Here is a 17,780-nt window from a genome sequence, read left to right on the forward strand (position 1 = left end):
ACGCGGGGGAGGGGGAGGCCGCGGGAGTCATTGACCGCGAGAGCAGAGGTGAGTGGCCGGGCCGCGGGTCTCGCCTGCAGCGGGCGGGTCGTCTCGCCTGCGTGTCCTCGTCGCAGTTCACCGCTCAGGTCCGGCTGCCCAGCGGCCACCATCACACAGAGAGGGCTAACGTCACCTCAGCCACCGATACCAGCCACGCCCGTTTGTTTTAGGAGTTCATTTTATTCATTCTATATTGAGCAAATATGCCTGATACGTAGGATTAAAATAAAACAAACCAGGAAGACTCTGTATCTAAGCATTAAGTCCATCGGCCATGTTTACCATAGAAACTAAACGTTTACTTTCAACAGACTTTGGTCAGGTATTTTACCTTAGATTTGCACTATTTAAGCTTGGCATTGCTGTGGGGTTTTTTTTTCAGTCAGGGAATACAAACATAGTGTTGACTTAATGGTTAACTCTGTAAAGAACTGTTTGGTGATGATTAGATTGCATTAGATATTGTATTAGACATCCATCCATCCATCCATTATCTTAACCCGCTTATCCTGAACAGGGTCGCAGGGGGGCTGGAGCCTATCCCATTGGGCGAAAGGCAGGAATACACCCTGGACAGGTCGCCAGTCCATCGCAGGGCACACACACCATTCACTCACACACTCATACCTATGGGCAATTTAGACTCTCCAATCAGCCTAACGTGCATGTCTTTGGACTGTGGGAGGAAACCGGAGTACCCGGAGGAAACCCACGCAAACACGGGTAGAACATGCAAACTCCGCACGGAGAGGCCCTGGCCGACGGGGATTCAAACCCAGGACCTCCTTGCGTGCCGCCTGTATTAGACATTAATCTCATAAATAAAAATACATATGAAGCTGCTGACTAAAATAAATGTGCTATGGCCATATCCAAAGAAAGGCCATATGAAATTATGATATGATTTATATCCAGAGAGTCATACGATGTGAAATGCATTCTGGGATAAAATAACTCTAAAGCTGCTTTTCAGGCGTCCAGCCGTTAAACTCCTGTGGAGGGAGCGTTGAAGCCCGGCTTCGCAGCACTGCTACGGTGAACACACACTGAACAAGGCTTCAGCAGGCTTTCAATTATTTATTTATTAACGTTTATTGATACAGGGTAAGTTGACTGAGTACGCACGCTCTTTTGTAGCAACACCCTGTTAATGCCCCCACGAGTCACCTAATGCCTGCATGTCTTTAAACTGTTGGAGGAAACCGGAGAAACCCACACAGACATGGGGAGATCATGCAAACTCCACACTGGAACGCAGGGCCTCCTTGCTGTGAGGCGACAGCGCTATCCACTGCTGCAAATGGCGCCTCTGCTCGTGGGGTGGGACGAGTGGTTCAGGCGGTACGGGGCGGTGTAAAAAGCTTGGAAAAGTTGATCTCCAAGCCCCTGGCAGCGCCACCCCGACCCACAGCAACTAATGAGATTTGAATTCCAACGTGAACAAAAAACCAGGCCATTTTCAGTGTCTTCACCGTAAGCCTGGCTCAAAATAAAGCTAATTTGAGCGCCACTAGGGTTGAAATTGTTTAGACTTTGACCTTTTTTGAAGCTGACCTTCCCTAGTGTATCCAATCACACCACAGCTTTGTTTGAGGCTGGCATATGAAGCAGGCATACACTACCTAGCAACACAGACAGAGCCATTTCAGGTAGGCTACATGGCTAACTGTGTAAGCCCGGTTAGTTTCTTGACGTTTTGGGATAAACTCAATATTATTGTTATCACAAAGGGAGTAAACAATTTAGCCTTTTATAACCGCATACAACCTACTACGATCACATATTGTTGCGGCTTCTTACAGTTTAATGGACTAACGGCTTAGTGGATGGATGACAAGTTTCAACAACTGCCAGAACTCGATTCTTCTCATGTGTAGTCAACGCTGTTGAACAGAGAGTTTGCCGTTGATCAGGTGGAAGCAGTTTAAGAGCATACAAGATCCTGCCAAGAGTGGGGGTGGAGCCAGTGGTCATGGTCCACGCTGGAGCTATGGCAGAGGGGTTGGCGTAGGTGTTAGGCTCCATAGGACAAATATATTTGATTTAGCAACAAAGATTAGCATCAGAACCCACGCTGCAATGCCCTCTGGAATTCTGCCAGGACCTCATGCTAATCTCTAAAACAGAAAAAAGAAAGAAAACTTGTGGCGGAGAGATGGAAATTCAGTGTGATTTACTGTATGGGTTCAGCTGACTAGCAGCCATGCAGAAACAGGCCCTCCTCTTGCAAACTGTGCAGAATCATAGCTAACCGGCCGAAATTTCTCATCTTAAAGCTGCTATGAACAGCCTTTTTATTTCATTTAGGGGTTTAGGAAATATATATATATATATATATATATATATATATATATATATATATATATATATATATATATATATATATCCATCCCTGTGCCAACACATAAATATTTATGATTATGATTTTTATTGGGTTTGAGATCAAAATAAATGAATGTAATTTTTAAATATATGGTTGTAGAACTTTGTCCATTGTTGTGCATAAGAATAGTATTATGGAAAGGGTAGTTTGAATGGTGTTCATACACCTACAAGAAAACAGAAAAAAGATTCTAAATGTAAATATTTCCATTGATCTTAACTGCTCGTTAAATGTAATACATCGTAAGACATTTATTTCACCACTTTGGTTTGAACACTGCCCTCAGTTACTTGGGTTGTAACCAAGTGCATTGTGGGATACTCATGCCGAATGTAGTGTGACATCCAGGTCGTTTTAGCTCACTATTTTATGCAGCAATCGCACGTACTAATGCTATTTTGACATCCTAAATAGTGATACTTCCATACGCTAAGTGCATAATATTCAACGTCTCCCAAACAAAATTCATGTGTGGGATATGCTTTCCAATGGTTCTGGCTGAATCTGGTAGTTTCTACACTAGAACACTATTTCATTTTCACACCAGTTATGTCGAATCATCCAGAAAAGTATGTTTTGAATAGATTTGCATTGTGCTTTTATTCTGAAATTCGCTTGGGGAAACATTGCCGGAAGTGAGATTCTTCTTCGGGTTAATCGAGCTTTCTGTATTCTCTGGAGAGCTTAGCCAGTGAGCTAGCTCACGACACCGGTTGTGTTTTGTTTGAAAATGGCAGAGAAGAAAAATAATACGAGTTCAAGTACAAATTTACTTTTCACTACGGCACCACAATTAAACTTCAATTTACCTTTCATTCCTGTCAGTCAAGCGTGTGGACCTGCTGTCCTATCGGGAGGTAAGTTCGCTAAAGGGAATGGGAAGTAGAACTCCCTTATGCTAGCTGGATTGTGTAGCTAGTTGAGCCACCTCATCATTTTCACTCTCGGTTCACTCGCCGCTTGTGTCCTACGTAACGGGACATTACTAACATTTCAGCAGCCTTGCTCTGTGTAAATAAAACTAGCCCCCGACCGAAAACATTTAGAAATCACTGTCCATCCGCTGTCGTGTCATTGTCGCTAACGTAGCTGACGTTAGCGGATTTCTCCCAGTTTACTCAGACTTGATAAGGCCGAATTGATAAAGGAGGCCTTTATAAATCCAGGAGGTGTCAGTTTAGATACAAAAAAGTTCATGAGGAATGATCAGTTATTTATGTATAATATAGTCACCCCGTATTTGTGTGACCATACACTAGCCTACATCATTCTTTGGAATGTATTAGGCTAAATGGTATGATGGTTGTTTTCTAAAAATATGGTGTACGTTAGATAAGTGAAGTTGATTTTGAGTTATTCGGTTGGACAATAAACTGTCTTTTGGTATTCCGTGTTGCATACGTCACTGAAAAACAAATTAAAATGAAGCAGCTCTGTGTTCTTGTGTAATGTTGATCATGGCTTGCCTAGATCCACCATTTACTTCACAAACAGGTCTTCATTTGTTTTGTGTGCTTGGCAGAACTTTAAATCCTGAAAAGTTAGTCTTGCCGAGTATGTGTTGGGGTGAAGGTTGCAGGAGTAGACGTACTGTACTTAATTTACACGACAAGCATGCCCCAGGTTTGTGGTTTGGGGTAATATAACCCACTGTGCACTGTTGAGCTCATTACCCTAGCCGGCTCCATATAGCTGACAGGATAGACATTTTTATAGATGTAGTTTAAATGCTTATTCCCCGTCGTCGTCCCCGGTCCTGTGTGTGTCCGTGTTCGGTGCTGTGATTTCTCCCACTCATCTGCCTGTGTGTACACAAGCCTGCGCTCTCCTGCGACGCATGTGGCGTGCAGCCCTAAAACAAACACGTTTATACCCTGCGGTACATTTCCCGTGTCCTGTTCATTCAGGATGTTCTCTCTGGGGCTGTCACCACTGAACCGGTTGAAGGAAAAATCGACCCAAAAATTGAATGCTTTTTTTGTTGTTTAAACTGTAGATGGGCATAATGCCCTGATTGTTTCATCTTTGATCATTATTTCAGTATTTTGGTGTAAATGGTGCTTGTACAGACACTTGTCTTCTGTCAATCGGGTAATTTTCAGACCAATATGAAGTTTGTGTGTTTCCCTGGCTTCATGCTCTCAGATGTTTGCTTGTTTCTGTGAGATGTTGCCAAATCAGAAGGGTGGTTTTTTCCAAGCACAACAGTTTTAAAATTGTACATTTTGTAACTTGTGAAAACAAATTAAGTGATGTGTTGCTTAGATCAGTGGTTCTCAGATTCGTGCCCCTGTTTTTGCTTATTACAATTCTGGGATTGCTGATGTGGTTGGAATGAAAGCCAGCATACACTGGACCACTGGTTTAGATTTACATGAACATAAGTAACAAAATACGGATTCTGCTAAATGCTGGGGGAAAAAAAGAACTAGGTCAGCACACATCCTCTATTCCCTGGGGTAATTCATGTTTGCAGGTGAACCCTGAAGTAGGGGTTTACTGAACCCTGAAGTAGGAGTTTCTTAACCCTGAAGTAAGGGTTTACCTGTTGCACATGCTCTCCCCGTGCTCTCTTACTCTCTCTTCCAGTGCTTTAGCTGCTTGCTCTGGGTTTAACAGCACAGTAACCGTGTGGCAATGGAAACTGAAAGAGAAACCTTTTAACAATTATTCTCTAAATCCTCCCCTCTGCATTTGGACTTGTGTTCCCATACGTGTGCCACTATGTTACATTTCCCTAATCAAGCCCCTGAAATGTCTGAAAACATATGAGTAAAACTTTGGAAAGGCAGAACGTTTGTCATAATATACCCCATCCCATCCATACTCTTGTCACACTCTGATATTTCCTGGTAGGCAGAATGAAGACTGACTGGTTTTGGCATTTATAGCAAAAATCCGATGACTTCATGAAATCTGTTATTTTTATATTCAATATGGCACCCTGCAGCTTTCCTGGACCAGGGTCTCTTAACCCCTCATCTGGGTCATAAAGCCGAAGTGCTGAATGTTTGAGGTTTCACACTGAAAGCTGTAATTAATGAAAGGTAATATTGATATTAATGTGTGACACGTCTGTCTCCCTCAGATGACTCGGTGGAGGTGGGGGAGGAGGACAGTTTCCTTGGGCAGAGCAGTGGAATCCCGGCGCAGCCGTCCACCTTGAACTACTTCTCCGGCGCGGCCAACAGCAACGACCCGTTCGCCTGCATCGGGGCCCGGCCCGGCCCCTCCGCGTCTCCGTTCGGCCCCGCGGTGACGGCCCCGGCCCGCGCCCCCTCCCCCCTGCCCCCCGCCGCCCTCCCCCAGCCCCCCGCCACGCTGCCCCAGGGCCCCCCCGCCTTTCAGCCCGGCGCCGCGGCCTCGCCGCTCCTGAGCGCGCAGCAGTGCCCCCCGGTGTCTCAGTTTGGAACTGCGGTTTTCCAGAGGCCGCAGCAGAGCTCCCCCTCCCCCCCGGCCCCCCCCCAGGGGTACAACCCCTACCGCCACACCCCCCTGAGCAGCCGCGCCAACCCCTACCTGGCCCCCCCCGAACTGCAGCCGCACCATGCCCCCCCCCAGCTGCAGCACGCGGGGTTCCCCCCGCCGACCCCCCCCAGCGCTGCGCCCCCCCTCCCACAGCCCGGGATGCCCCCCCCCACACAGGTAGGGGAGCTCCGGGCCGTCCTGCACTCTCAGAGATACAGTGACCGTGGGGGGGGGGTATGTTTGTTCTTCAAGGACCGTGTTTCCCAAATGTACCCTGAATGTACAGTAATGTCCTCTTTCGGTACAAAGTACTATGTTTTCCCAGCAAAAAAGGTACAAATGCATTATATATTGCTGGCTAGGGGTACACCAGTGGTCCTCACTGCTGGTCCTGGAGAGCTGCAGGGTGTGCTGGCTTTTGTTGTTACTCAGCACTTAATTGATCAATGAAAGCAGTTAATTACACAATTAACTCATCTATTGACTCCACCCACACAGGGTCAGGTTCCTCCAATCAGCGCCGGGCCCCTTGTCCCGGCCCCGCCCACCATGCCGTACACCTACCCTGTGTACGAGCAGGTCCAGCCGCACTGGTTCTTCTGCAAACACGTCGAGTCCAAGAACATCTGGCTTCCTTTCAGCGTCCTGGACTCTGTGCAGCTGGAGGAGACCTTCAACTCTGGTGGGTTCAGAGTGAACGCTTAGCTTAGTTACCTGTGCTGGACCCAGAGAGCGTGGTGATGTGTATATATGTGTGTATGTATTATATTTGTGTGTATATAGTATATATTTGTGTATATGTGTGTGCATGTGTGTAAACAGTCCAGCCGGACCCGGAGAGCGTGCAGGTGCGCACAGACGGGGGGCGCTATGACGTGCAGCTGTATGACCGGCTGCGCAGCGCCGTGTTCTGGGAGGAGGAGCCGTCAGAGGTGCGCCGCTGCACCTGGTTCTATAAGGGCGACACCGACAGCCGCTTCATCCCCTACTGCGAGGAGTTCAGCGACAAGCTGGAGGTGTGGCCCGCCGCCGGCCTGCCAAGACACACCTGTCATAGCACACCTGTCAGGACACACCTGTTATAACACACCTGTCAGAACACACATGTTATAACACACCTGCCAGGACACACCTGTTATAGCACACCTGTCATAGCACACCTGTTACTGTACACCTGTTACTGTACACCTGTCATAGTACACCTGTATTAATACACCTGTCATAATGCATCTGTTATAGCACACCTGTTACTGTACACCTGTCAGAACATGCCTGTCAGAACACACCTGTCATAGTACACCTGTCATAGCACAGCTGTCATAGTACACCTGTCATAGCACACCTGTCAGAACACACCTGTCATAGTACACCTGTCATAGCACACCTGTCATAGCACACCTGTTATAGTACACCTTTTATTACACCTGTCAGAACACACCTGTCATCATGCACCTGTTATAACACACCTGTTATAGTACACCTTTTATTACACCTGTCAGAACACACCTGTCATCATGCACCTGTTATAACACACCTGTTATAGTACACCTTTTATAACACCTGTATTAATACACCTGTCATAATGCATCTGTTATAGCACACCTGTTATAATACCCTTGACAACACAGACCTGTTATAACGAACATTTCTCAACGTTTATTCACAGCGTTGCCAACACACAGTCACTCTTCCCAAAGCAGAAACAGTTGTTTGTTTGATAGTTGGGCATTTTGAGTGTTTTGCTGAAACTGATGAATCTCCAATGCCTCTCCTCCTCAGAGTGAATATAAGAAAGCAGTCTTCACGAATCAGTGGCACCGAAGACTGGAGTTTCCTACGGGGGAAACGATTGTAATGCACAACCCCAAGGTAAAACCAACACGACGAGGTCATCCTTCTGTAGAATTCACCATTTTAAACATGGTATCAGGGGAGCGTAATAACCCAGCTCAGCTCTAATTGGTCCCTTTACCCGTCAGGTGATCACGCTGAGCTCTAATTGGTCCCACTACCCGTCAGGTGATCGTGCTGAGCTCTGATTGGTCCTTTTCCCTGTCAGGTGATCGTGCAGTTCCAGGCCTCCGCAGTGCTTGACGAATGGGGCACCACGCAGGATGGCCAGACCCGCCCCCGCGTCGTCAAGCGGGGAATCGACGACGACCACGATGAGATCCCAGACGGTACGGTGATGCTCGTCTCCTCATGGGCCATTATTACCATGGAAACGCTGGCGTGATGGCGCTCTTGTGAAGGTCCCGCTGCGGGTGAATGTTTTAGATGTTAGTTACCTTTCTCTCTGCTGTCGAAAACAAGCCTTAGTTTTATCTCCAGTGGTTCGCACTCCTACTCCCCTTGCTTCTTACTCCTGCGCAGAAAATGTAAAAGTCTGGGTTTGATAGTGATGTGAAGTGTAAAAGCACTGCTTTCATCTGAGCGCAGTGCAGATCTTCACTGTTTTAACGGTGCACTATCGGTGTAGAAGGTGCTCTGTGAGAGGTTATTTGCTGTGCTCTGTGTGAGGCCTGTCGTTCACCGGCGTGCTGGTCTAAAGCATGGCACACCTCAGATGAGACTGTAGCTGTGCTGTTCTCCAGGTGAGCTGCCGCAGGTGGACCACCTGGTGTTCATGGTGCACGGGATCGGCCCCGTGTGTGATCTCCGCTTCAGGACCATGGTGGAGTGCGGTAAGTCTGTCCGCCCTGAAGCGTTTTAATGACCTGGCTATAACAGTTTTAGGAGTTATAAATAGGTGTATAGCTAGCTGGCTGAATGCAGGTTTTATATGCACATCCCCAGGTATTGTATGTGTAGGATACAGCCTAAATTCAAAAATTCGCTCTAGAGCATTTTTCATTTTACTGTCATTTTTATTAGGCCAAATTGGAGTGTGTTTGTAGTGGATTGCGTGTTTGTTTTATGGTGGATGATGTGTGCATTTGTAGTGAATGATAGTGACTGTATTGTGTGTGCATTCTTTAGTGGATTGTGTGCTTATAGTGAATGTTGTGTGTGTTTCAGTGTATGATGTGTGTGTGTGTTTGTTCCAGTGTATGATGTGTGTGTGTGTGTGTGTTTCAGTGGATGATGATGTGTGTGTGTGTTTCAGTAGATGTGTGTGTGTGTGTGTGTGTGTGTGTTTCAGTGGATGATGATGTGTGTGTGTGTGTGTGTGTGTTCCAGTGGATGATGGTGTGTGTGTGTGTGTGTTTCAGTGGATGACTTCCGCAGTGTGTCTCTGAAGCTGCTGCACAGTCATTTCCCCGCCCATGATGAGCGGCAGATCAGCCGTGTGGAGTTCCTGCCCGTGCAGTGGCACACGGCTCTGCATGGAGACGCCACCGGCGTGGACAGGTAACACACCTGTGTGCTCCTGCATGGTGAGGGCAGGTAGAGGGGTAACACACCGGCGTGGACAGGTAACACACCGGCGTGGACAGGTAACACACCTGTGTGGACGGGTAACACACCTGTGTCCTCCTGCATGGTGAGGGCAGGTAGGGGGGTAACACACCTGTGTGGACGGGTAACACACCTGTGTCCTCCTGCATGGTGAGGGCAGGTAGAGGGGTAACACACCTGTGTGGACGGGTAACACACCTGTGTCCTCCTGCATGGTGAGGGCAGGTAGAGGGGTAACACACCTGTGTGGACAGGTAACACACCTGTGTGGACGGGTAACACACCTGTGTCCTCCTGCATGGTGAGGGCAGGTAGAGGGGTAACACACCTGTGTCCTCCTGCATGGTGAGGGCAGGTAGAGGGGTAACACACCTGTGTCCTCCTGCATGGTGAGGGCAGGTAGACAGGTAACACACCTGTGTGGACGGGTAACACACCTGTGTGGACGGGTAACACACCTGTGTCCTCCTGCATTACTCCCGGTGCTCTGGCTTTCTCCCACAGTCCAAAGACATGCAGTTTAGGTTAGGTTGGGTGTACTCCTGCCATCTCTCTTGACCAAGGGTCTTCTTTTCACACGTCGCCTGTGCTCTGGCGCAGTTTATGAATGTTTTGGACAGTAAGTCACTCTCACTGTCCTTAACTTGAGCTGAAGTGCTGATGGAAGCCCCAGGTCAAACTCCAGCAGACGCAGAGAGTGAAAGAGAACAGTACGTCCAAACCCCGATGTTTATTCACCAGCGTGCGCATGGGGAGAGCACCTCACAGGCCCTGAACAAGAGTTCTGCACCAGCCATTCCAGGACAGCATGTGTATGGAGTCCCCCCTCCTACACACCCCACAGGGACAGGGACAGGGACAGGGACAGGGACAGGGACAGGGACAGGGACAGGGACAGGGACAGAGACAGAGACAGAGACAGAGACAGAGACAGAGACAGAGACAGAGAGGCTTCTCTGACTTGGTACAGTGTGGCTCGGGTGTGTCAGGATACAGTGTGTCGGGGCACAGCGGGGTACATTGTGTCGGGGCACAGCGGGGTACATTGTGTCGGGGCACAGCGGGGTACATTGTGTCGGGGCACAGCGGGGTACATTGTGTCGGGGCACAGTGGGGCGCATTGTGTCGGGGCACAGCGGGGCACATTGTGACGGGGCACAGCGGGGCACATTGTGACGGGGCACGGCGGGGTACATTGTGTCGGGGCACAGCGGGGTACATTGTGTCGGGGCACAGCGTGACGGGGCACATTGTGACGGGGCACGGAGGGGTACATTGTGACGGGGCACAGCGGGGCACATTGTGACGGGTTTCTCTGGCCGCTGCAGGAGGATTAAGAAGATCACACTCCCCAGTACGGGCCGGCTGAGGCACTTCACCAACGAGACGCTCCTGGACGTGCTCTTCTACAACAGCCCCACCTACTGCCAGACCATCATGGACACCGTCGCCATGGAGATGAACCGCCTGTACACCCTGTTCCAGCAGAGGAACCCCCAGTTCAGAGGGGGCATCTCTGTGGCAGGGCACAGTTTAGGTCTGCTTCACTGCCGTTGACCCTAACCCTACTCACCCTGTTACATCTTAACCCGTCACATCTCAGCCCTAACCCAACTCACCCTGTCACATCTTACCCCGTCACGTCTCAGCCCTAACCCTACTCACCCTGTCACATCTTACCCCGTCACGTCTCAGCCCTAACCCTACTCACCGTGTTACATCTCACCCTGTTAAACCCCCCCCCACCACATCTCACCCAGCGTCAGTCACTATACTCACCCTGTCATTCAGAAACACAAAGCAGATTGATTGATGTGGATTTTTAAGTGTCTTCCAATTTGCTTTGTAGGCTCTCTCATCCTGTTCGATCTGCTGTCCAATCAGAAGACTGGCTCCCCGTCACATGCCCTTTCACCCGCCAATGGAAAGAGGCCTGTGGAGGAAAAACAGGTATTCTGTAATGTCCATTTTAACCACCATTTTCACCATTTACAACCCTGGGAAGCTCCTGGCTCATTCACGCGAGGACAGCTGTTGCTGTTACGGTTGCTGTTGCTGTTGCTGATGCCTGTTGAAGCAGCCTCATCAGTTACGCACTGCCCCTGTTCATAGGCCGCCAGCTCGGTGTCTCAGACCAACGGCATTATGGGCCAGGCGCCCCCCCCGGTGGAGGAGCCGGCGGCGGAGGAAGGGGAGGAGTTTCCGGACCTGAGCGCCGTGCTTGAGCACCTCAGCCTCTCAGACTACCTCAGCACCCTGGAGGACGAGAAGGTCGACATGGAGTCCCTCGTAAGAGCTGCTCCTGATGGGTTATTTTTGGTTTATATATGGATTATACATTTTATGTTACACATTACATTAGTTATTTAGCTGATGCTTTTATACAAAGCGGCTTACAGTTGATTAGACTCAGCAGGGGACAACCCCCCCCCCAGGAGCAATGTGGAGCTAAGAGCCCAACTGCTGTGTGGATCGTATTGTGGCTACACCAGGGCATGACCCCCCAACCTTCCCCGTCCCAGTCATGTACCTAAACCACTAGGTTTGGTATCAGTGCCAATGCTAAGTTTTTCTGGCCAGACTCCAGTGTGTGTGTGTCCTGTATCCAGCAGCATGCACACAGAAAGTAGCACAAGCACCTCATTTCTGAACATTTCCTTTCGGTGCTTTAGTTGAGCGAGATCATCTCAGTCAAACAAAATCCCAACTCTCAGGGCAGGGTCTTGAGTTTGAACAGAGTGCTTTGAGTGGCCCTCCTAACCCGTTAGAGCTGTATGTCTAATCCCCATAGCCCTGCTGGGCAGGTTCCTGACCGCTCCTCTCCTGTTTCCACAGCTCATGTGTACAGTGGAGGATCTGAAGGAGATGGGGATTCCTCTCGGGCCCAGGAAAAAGATCGCCAAATTTGTGAAGGAACGAGCCAGCAAGCAGGTCTGTTCTTTTTTTTTTCTCCAAATGTCCTGTGATGTGCGAGTGTGTGCGAGTGTGTGCGAGTGTGTGCGAGTGTGTGCGAGTGTGCGATGTATCTGTAAGTCTCGTCCCACACCTTTTTTTTTTTTTTTTTACGCTCAGGAGAAAGCAGCACAGAGAGCAGCTAATGCCCCTCCTCCTCCCCTGGCCCCTCCCATCCAATCTGAGCCAATCCCAGCACCCCATCCCGTCCAATCAGAGTCCACCGCAGGGACCCTCTCAGTCCATGGGGCGGTCTCCTCCATGCCTGTGGACTACGACTACTTTGAAGTTGGCACAGGACAGGTATGCTTTTAGAGTTTGCATTGATTCATCAACACCCCTTTAATGCTTAAAGGCCAGTCTCTGGTACCAGGCGAACTCTGTGCTGAGGGTCTCTGGGCCGGGTGTAGTGAGTGTGTTGTCTCTCTCTTCCAGGTCTCGGTGGTGTACCCCTCCCTGGACTTCCAGCCGGTAAGCTTCTTCGCCCTGGGCTCCCCCATCGGCATGTTCCTGACAGTCAGGGGCTTGGAGAGGATCGAAGAGACCTACCAGCTGCCCACCTGCAGGGGATTCTTCAACATCTACCACCCGGTCCGTCTCTCTCTCTCTCTCTCTCTCTCTCTCTCTTTCCCCCTCCCTCCCTCCATCTATCTCTCTCCCCCTCCCTCCCTCCCTCTCTCTCTCTCTCTCTCTCTCTCTCTCTCTCTCCCTCTCTCTCTCTCTCTCTTTCTTTCTGAATGACAGAGGAGTGATGGTGTTCTGGGAATGACAGAGGAGTGACGGTCCGAATGGTGTTCTGGGAAAGACGGTGGAGTGACGGTCTGAATGGTGGTCTGGGAATGACAGAAGAGTGACGGTCTGAATGGTGTTCTGGGAATGACAGTGGTGTGACGGTCTGAATGGAGTTCTGGGAATGACAGTGGAGTGACGGTCTGAATGGTGTTCTGGGAATGACAGTGGAGTGACGGTCTGAATGGTGTTCTGGGAATGACAGTGGATTGACGGTCTGAATGGTGTTCTGGGAATGACAGTGGAGTGACGCTCTGAATGGTGTTCTGGGAATGACGGTGGAGTGACGCTCTGAATGGTGTTCTGGGAATGACGGTGGAGTGACGGTCTGAATGGTGTTCTGGGAATGACGGTGGAGTGACGGTCTGAATGGTGTTCTGGGAATGACAGTGGAGTGACGGTCTGAATGGTGTTCTGGGAATGACAGAGGAGTGATGGTCTGAAGGGTGTTCTGGGAATGACAGTGGAGTGACGGTCTGAAGGGTGTTCTGGGAATGACAGTGGAGTGACGGTCTGAATGGTGTTCTGGGAATGACAGTGGAGTGACGGTCTGAAGGGTGTTCTGGGAATGACGGTGGAGTGACGGTCTGAATGGTGTTCTGGGAATGACGGTGGAGTGACGGTCTGAATGGTGTTGCAGTTGGATCCGGTGGCCTACAGGATTGAGCCCCTGATAGTTCCTGACCTGGATCTGAAGCCCGTGCTCATCCCCCATCACAAAGGCAGGAAGAGACTGCACCTGGGTAATGCCTTCCTCTACAACCACTTTTATTAGTGAGAGCATTCATTAGCAAGAGTGCTTTTAATTAGGCAAAATTAAGGTTGTAAATGGTAAATGGACTGCATTTATTTAGCACTTCCCAGGGGCTTTTCAATTGATGCCTCTCCTTCACCCATTCACACACACACACACGCACACACACACACACACACACACACACACGTACACACGTACACAGCGATTGGCTGCCATGCAAGGCCAACCAGCTCGTCAGGAGCATTTGGGGGTTAGGTGTCTTGCTCAGGGACACTTCGACACAGCCCGGGAACCAGCAGCCTTCTGACTGGCAGACGAGCAGGCTTGCCTCCTGCAGTTAATTAGTGGAAGTGTTGTAAGTTTGTGGGAGCGTAGCTGAGTACTGCAAGTGTAGTTAATTAGCAGAAGTGTTTGTAATTAGTGGAACCGTAGTTAATAATGTTGTAAGTTAGTAGATGTTGTCAGCAGTGCTGTGGCTAGCCGCTCTCCCTCCCTGCTCTCTCAGAGCTGAAGGAGAGCCTCAGCAGAATGGGCTCGGACCTGAAGCACGGCTTCATCAGCTCCCTGAAGACCGCCTGGCAGACGCTCAACGACTTCGCCCGCGCACACACCTCCTCCCCACAGCTGCAGGCCGAGCTCGAGAAGGTGGCCAATCAGATCATCGAGGAGGAGGAGAAACAGGGAGTCGGTGAGTGGGACATTTCAGTGCGGAAATCAGAAACAACTATATTATCCTGTCATCCTATATTACTTTTAAAAGATGTTTAAATGTTCCAGTTGTCTGGAACATTTAAACTGCAGTTTGTGGAATATATTAGGGTCATTCTAATCCCAGTTTTGACAATCTAAAGCAGGGGTATCCAATCTTATCCAGAAAGGGCCGGTGTGTGTGCAGCTTGTTGTTTTAGCACAGTACTAAGACAGCTGATTAGTATAATCAGGTGTGTGACTGCTGGGTTAAAACAAAAACCTGCACCCACGCCGGCCCTTATAGGATAAGATTGGGCACCTCTGATCTAAAGTAACTGAGAACTGGTCACAAGTGCATTTTAAGTGTCCAGAGGTAATGCTGGTAGGGTTGCGGTGATTTGTAAGGTCTCTGGGTTTGAGTTAAAGTTTTTCAGAAGTGTTAATTTGGCAATCCACATCTAATCAAAGTGACCCTGGTTTGCAAAATACAAATTTGATATGAATTGAGTTTTGAAAATTCAGCCGAGGGGTTAGGTATTTATTTCCCCCCAAAAAAAATTTCCGAAGTTCTGGAAGGTGATTTTGGGACTTGCGTTTGAAGCCAGTGTAGAAGGTTCTGGAATGGAACGGTTTTTATTCCAGCAGTTTAGGGAGTCTGGGAGGTTCTGGTAGGTGATTTCGTTCTTTTTGGTTATGTTTCGGTTCGGCTTTTTGCAGCCGGCGGTTCTGTAGTGGACAAGATTGTGGAAAGCCCAGACTCCTCCAAGGAGGAGGACCCGCTGGTGAAGATCGGGATGCTGAACGGTGGAAAGCGCATCGACTACGTCCTGCAGGAGAAGCCCATCGAGAGCTTCAACGAGTACCTGTTCGCCCTCCAGAGCCACCTCTGCTACTGGTGAGAGTCGCCAAAACCGCCATGGCGCCCTGCAGGTCAGAGTAGGAGTTTATCTCCTGCTTCAGCAACTCAGAGAGCATGAGTTTATCTCCTGCTTCAGCAGCTCAGAGTAGGAGTTTATCTCCTGCTTCAGCAACTCAGAGAGCATGAGTTTATCTCCTGCTTCAGCAGCTCAGAGTAGGAGTTTATCTCCTGCTTCAGCAGCTCACAGTATGAGTTTATCTCCTGCTTCAGCAGCTCACAGTATGAGTTTATCTCCTGCTTCAGCAGCTCACAGTATGAGTTTATCTCCTGCTACAGCAGCTCACAGTATGAGTTTATCTCCTGCTTCAGCAGCTCAGAGTATGAGTTTATCTCCTGCTACAGCAGCTCAGAGTATGAGTTTATCTCCTGCTAAAGCAGCTCAGAGTATGAGTTTATCTCCTGCTTCAGCAGCTCACAGTATGAGTTTATCTCCTGCTAAAGCAGCTCAGAGTATGAGTTTATCTCCTGCTACAGCAGCTCACAGTATGAGTTTATCTCCTGCTTCAGCAGCTCACAGTATGAGTTTATCTCCTGCTACAGCAGCTCAGAGTATGAGTTTATCTCCTGCTTCAGCAGCTCAGAGTATGAGTTTATCTCCTGCTAAAGCAGCTCAGAGTATGAGTTTATCTCCTGCTACAGCAGCTCACAGTATGAGTTTATCTCCTGCTAAAGCAGCTCAGAGTATGAGTTTATCTCCTGCTAAAGCAGCTCAGAGAGTATGAGTTTATCTCCTGCTAAAGCCCACCTGCTCAGGACAGGCTCAGGTGTGCACCGTGTACCTGGTTGGACTGCTCTGGATGCAGGGTGGGGGTGTAGCAGGACCCTGCCTAATTGTGTCATCTTCAAAAGCAACCAGTTGAATGTGGTTGAATAATAAGTAATATAATTATGAGTCATTTTGATTATGAATACAAATCCATGCAATTATACTATGTTGCATACAGACCTGCAGTGCTTTGACCCATAAACGAAGCAGCATTACCTTTGGGCTACCCACAAAATGAAGTCCATGAGGGAGCAATGACTGGTATTAAGTGTACGAAAAGAACGTGTTGAGTGTCCAGTTGAACATGCATATATTTCTATGGCTTATTTGCTAAAAAATAATGGGTCAATACAAGAATAACCACCATATTCATAATGTCATTGAATCCATATTCACCAGTGCTTGGGTTTATGCTTATGTTTTTTTTCCCCGCCCCAGGGAGTCTGAAGACACCGCACTTTTGATTCTGAAGGAGATCTACAAAACCATGGGAATATCTCCCGAACCGTCGACCCATTGACAGACACACTCGATATCTGCACATGCGGGTCACAGATGTTCTGAAGCAGCTCCAGTCCATCGAGTTTGAGCTCTGTAGTGTCATTCACACTGAGTTATACTGTCGAGGCAGGCTGATTAACTTAATACCTTCTTTTTTGTATTTTTTATTTTGTATCCCACTTTCCTAAATCTAATGTATTAAGATATATATTCATCTGTATTTTGTCGAGGCCAAAAAAAGAACATTTCAACCGAATTAAACTGAAGACTTGCTGTAGAAATGGTGTTTTGATCATGTAAAATTAAACTACCGATTGGGGTTTTGGAATATTACTTGTAGTTAATCCACCAATTTGTATCAAAATCGTTTTATTCCTTTTATTTCTGCATAACTGGAGACCAACCATTGCCCTTGGATGGGTTATAGTTCGCTTGGCTGACCATAGAGTCATCCAATAAAGACTTTAATATCAGGTGTGTTCTGTGGCTGATTGTGTATCCAATTTGGGGTGAAATTATTTATGATATGTGTATTCGATCCATGCCGTCTTTGTTCACACACACAACTTGAAATGTTGTTGAAATTGCGAAACGGGAGTCCTGCGTTAGGAAATGGGTAAGCTAAACGGAAACTAGGCCTCTCGGATGCTACAGTTAAGGTTTCCTTTAAAAGCAGAGACCCTTGGATTATGCGTGTTCTCGTTTACGTTGAAAGTACTCGTGTCCCGTTATTCCCAGATCACTGTCATATTTTGGTGACTATTATTTTTTTATAAGGGCTAATCATTATTTGCTGTTTACAGGGGACCACATCCACATCATATTCTCATTGTACCATCCAGTGTTGGTGGCCTATAATGAGTGCCACTAGTCTCTCCCCTTGTTTTTATATTGTACTTCTGTCCTCCGCCCACTAGAGGTCACCATAACCTCTTTGTCAAGCCCCTCATTTGCACCACTTACATAATCGTAAGTTGATAGTCATTTGTATATCCCTGCAGGTCACATGGAGACAAACTGGTGGCCCAATCCATTGCACACTCCTGACCCTTTAGGCCGTCTCAAATCTTTCTCCGTCCCCAGGTTTCTGCACGTCCAGATGTTTTCCATCCAG

General features: G+C 48.4%; 1 protein-coding gene across 2 annotated transcripts; it reads left to right on the forward strand.

Moving 5' to 3' along the window:
- The first annotated feature begins 3,099 nt into the window (after nt 1–3,099).
- sec23ip (SEC23 interacting protein) lies at nt 3,100–17,139 on the forward strand. 2 transcript variants are annotated; one of them, XM_061227810.1, is made up of 18 exons: nt 3,100–3,282; nt 5,514–6,070; nt 6,392–6,575; nt 6,716–6,909; nt 7,673–7,762; nt 7,953–8,073; nt 8,488–8,577; nt 9,106–9,244; nt 10,621–10,829; nt 11,142–11,242; nt 11,405–11,581; nt 12,128–12,223; nt 12,365–12,547; nt 12,680–12,835; nt 13,674–13,776; nt 14,296–14,478; nt 15,198–15,375; nt 16,604–17,139. In XM_061227810.1, exons 1-18 carry the CDS (start codon nt 3,156–3,158, stop codon nt 16,683–16,685), a joined length of 2,970 nt encoding a protein of 989 aa, XP_061083794.1. In that variant the 5' UTR covers nt 3,100–3,155; the 3' UTR covers nt 16,686–17,139. The 2 variants fall into 2 exon arrangements, with proteins under 2 accessions (XP_061083794.1, XP_061083795.1); XM_061227811.1 differs by having other exon boundaries at nt 5,514–5,680.
- The last annotated feature ends 641 nt before the right edge of the window (nt 17,140–17,780 follow it).

This window comes from Conger conger, chromosome 18 (genome assembly GCF_963514075.1).
Source record: "Conger conger chromosome 18, fConCon1.1, whole genome shotgun sequence".
Lineage (NCBI taxonomy): Eukaryota > Metazoa > Chordata > Actinopteri > Anguilliformes > Congridae > Conger > Conger conger.

Bases quoted from the DNA above. Each gene is read 5' to 3' on its own strand.
- sec23ip (XM_061227810.1), top strand. From the start codon at position 3,156: ATGGCAGAGAAGAAAAATAATACGAGTTCAAGTACAAATTTACTTTTC. The intron at 9,245-10,620 runs GTAACACACCTG...TGGCCGCTGCAG, and splicing joins GACGCCACCGGCGTGGACAG to GAGGATTAAGAAGATCACAC. The intron at 14,479-15,197 runs GTGAGTGGGACA...GGCTTTTTGCAG, and splicing joins GGAGGAGAAACAGGGAGTCG to CCGGCGGTTCTGTAGTGGAC.